This window comes from Olea europaea, unplaced genomic scaffold (genome assembly GCF_002742605.1).
Source record: "Olea europaea var. sylvestris unplaced genomic scaffold, O_europaea_v1 scaffold23745, whole genome shotgun sequence".
NCBI classification, from domain to species: Eukaryota; Viridiplantae; Streptophyta; class Magnoliopsida; order Lamiales; family Oleaceae; genus Olea; species Olea europaea.
Genome location: NW_019241886.1, coordinates 1 through 1,676, shown reverse-complemented (window position 1 = coordinate 1,676; position 1,676 = coordinate 1). Strand labels below are relative to the sequence as shown.

General features: G+C 34.5%; 1 protein-coding gene across 1 annotated transcript; it reads left to right on the top strand.

Moving 5' to 3' along the window:
• Window positions 1-1,085: 1,085 nt before the first annotated feature.
• On the top strand, window positions 1,086-1,616 carry LOC111381784. The gene is made up of 2 exons (XM_023005611.1): window positions 1,086-1,438; window positions 1,478-1,616. The coding sequence occupies exons 1-2, from the start codon at window positions 1,101-1,103 to the stop codon at window positions 1,554-1,556; spliced, it is 417 nt and encodes a 138-aa protein (XP_022861379.1). The 5' UTR covers window positions 1,086-1,100; the 3' UTR covers window positions 1,557-1,616.
• Window positions 1,617-1,676: the final 60 nt, after the last annotated feature.

The following is a 1,676-nucleotide window of genomic DNA, read 5'->3' as shown; positions in this document are numbered from 1 at the left end:
CACAATTTTTATTAACTTTTCAACCAACACACTTTTTATTAACTTTTCAACTAACACACTTCATCAACCTTTATCAAATTCTATTAAAAATGTAATTTTTAGCTACACAAAATAGGCTTAATACGGTATAAGTATTTAGAGATAGCAAAATGTCCCGACCTTACCTTGCCATGCATTGCCCATCCCAAATCCGCCCTTAATTATTATGTCTTTTTTTTATATAGTTAAATCGTATTTGAAATATATATTAAAAATTAAATAAAACATGCATATATATTTTCTCTTCGATCCCCCATCTCCCATAAATCCCCAGTAGGACGGGACATAGTTATGTCCTTGTTGGGTAAAGATTAAAATCAGATTTTGGTAAAAGTTGATTAACTCTAATTGAAAACTTAGGAATCCTATGAAATGTATGGTTAAACTAAATTATTGACTTTCATTTTAAATTTTAATCGTATTTTCTTGCGGTACCAAACAGGGGCAATGTTTTTTGTTTAGCTAAAAACAATATTAGTATTCGAATAAAAAATCTTAAAAAATAAGGAAAAAAAATGGAGAAACGAGGATATTAATTTACTGTTCAACAAGGTCAAAATATAATAATAATAATAATAATAATAATAATAATAATTTTGTGAACACATGGAATTCGTCGTTGAAAATAAACTTTAAAATCTTCATTTTTCTCATACATGGTGACAAGTTTCTACAAATTAGCATTTTAAACCATAGTAAAAACAAATATATAAATTCTAAAGGTTGGGCAGAATGGTGGTGAAGGAGTTTTAACCCACATAGAATCGCCTAATTTGATCGGAAAAGCTCTAGGAGGTAATCCTTGTGCACCAAAATGGCAAAAGCCTCCTTATGTAATGTACCATTTTAGGGGATTCCATTCCGTTTCTCAACTAGATCAAGACCTCTTGCTATTGTTCGACCTGACGCAATTGTATTTAGTAGATACTTTTTCAAAAGGCTAAAATGTACTGTTTTAATTTCTTTGATCACCTATGAAATCGACCCAAAACCCATGGCCAAGCTAGCACCCAACGAGCCACGATAGCCACCAGTGCTGGCTCCGTCGAATTTTTTCCCCCATGCATTGGGCAGCACCATCAAGTGTCCGCCCTAGCTCAGATGAATTCTTGGATCCTTCAATGCAAAATAAATGTCGTCTAATCGTACTTCACGTGTTAAGTTCATTAGATTTTTGGCTCCTTTATGCTTATATTATAACCATCGAGACTTCATCAAACAAATTACAGCAAATAACACAGTTGCCAAAGACAGTACACATCCAAAATAGACATGCCCTCAAATACAGAAGCCAAACATACACTGACTTGAAAGTCGATGATACTCAGCCTTTAAACCGTTTCTTAGTTCAGCAGTCACTAAGTATCCTTACAAAACTTTTTAGGTTATTCAAAAGCAGGCACGCATTATTTGCCTAAAGCGAGACTCCATACTGAAGTCTTCAGCCTCGGAACTGGTCAAATCTAATAGGGCTCAACGGGTGCACGGAAGCTTGCTCCAGCATACACAGCCTCTGATCCAAGTTCCTCTTCAATCCTCAATAGCTAAAGACATCAAAGGACCATCGAATCAGAATGGCTCATAATTTGATTGAGATAATTGATGTATGGCAAGATAAAAGAAGTCGATGCTTTACC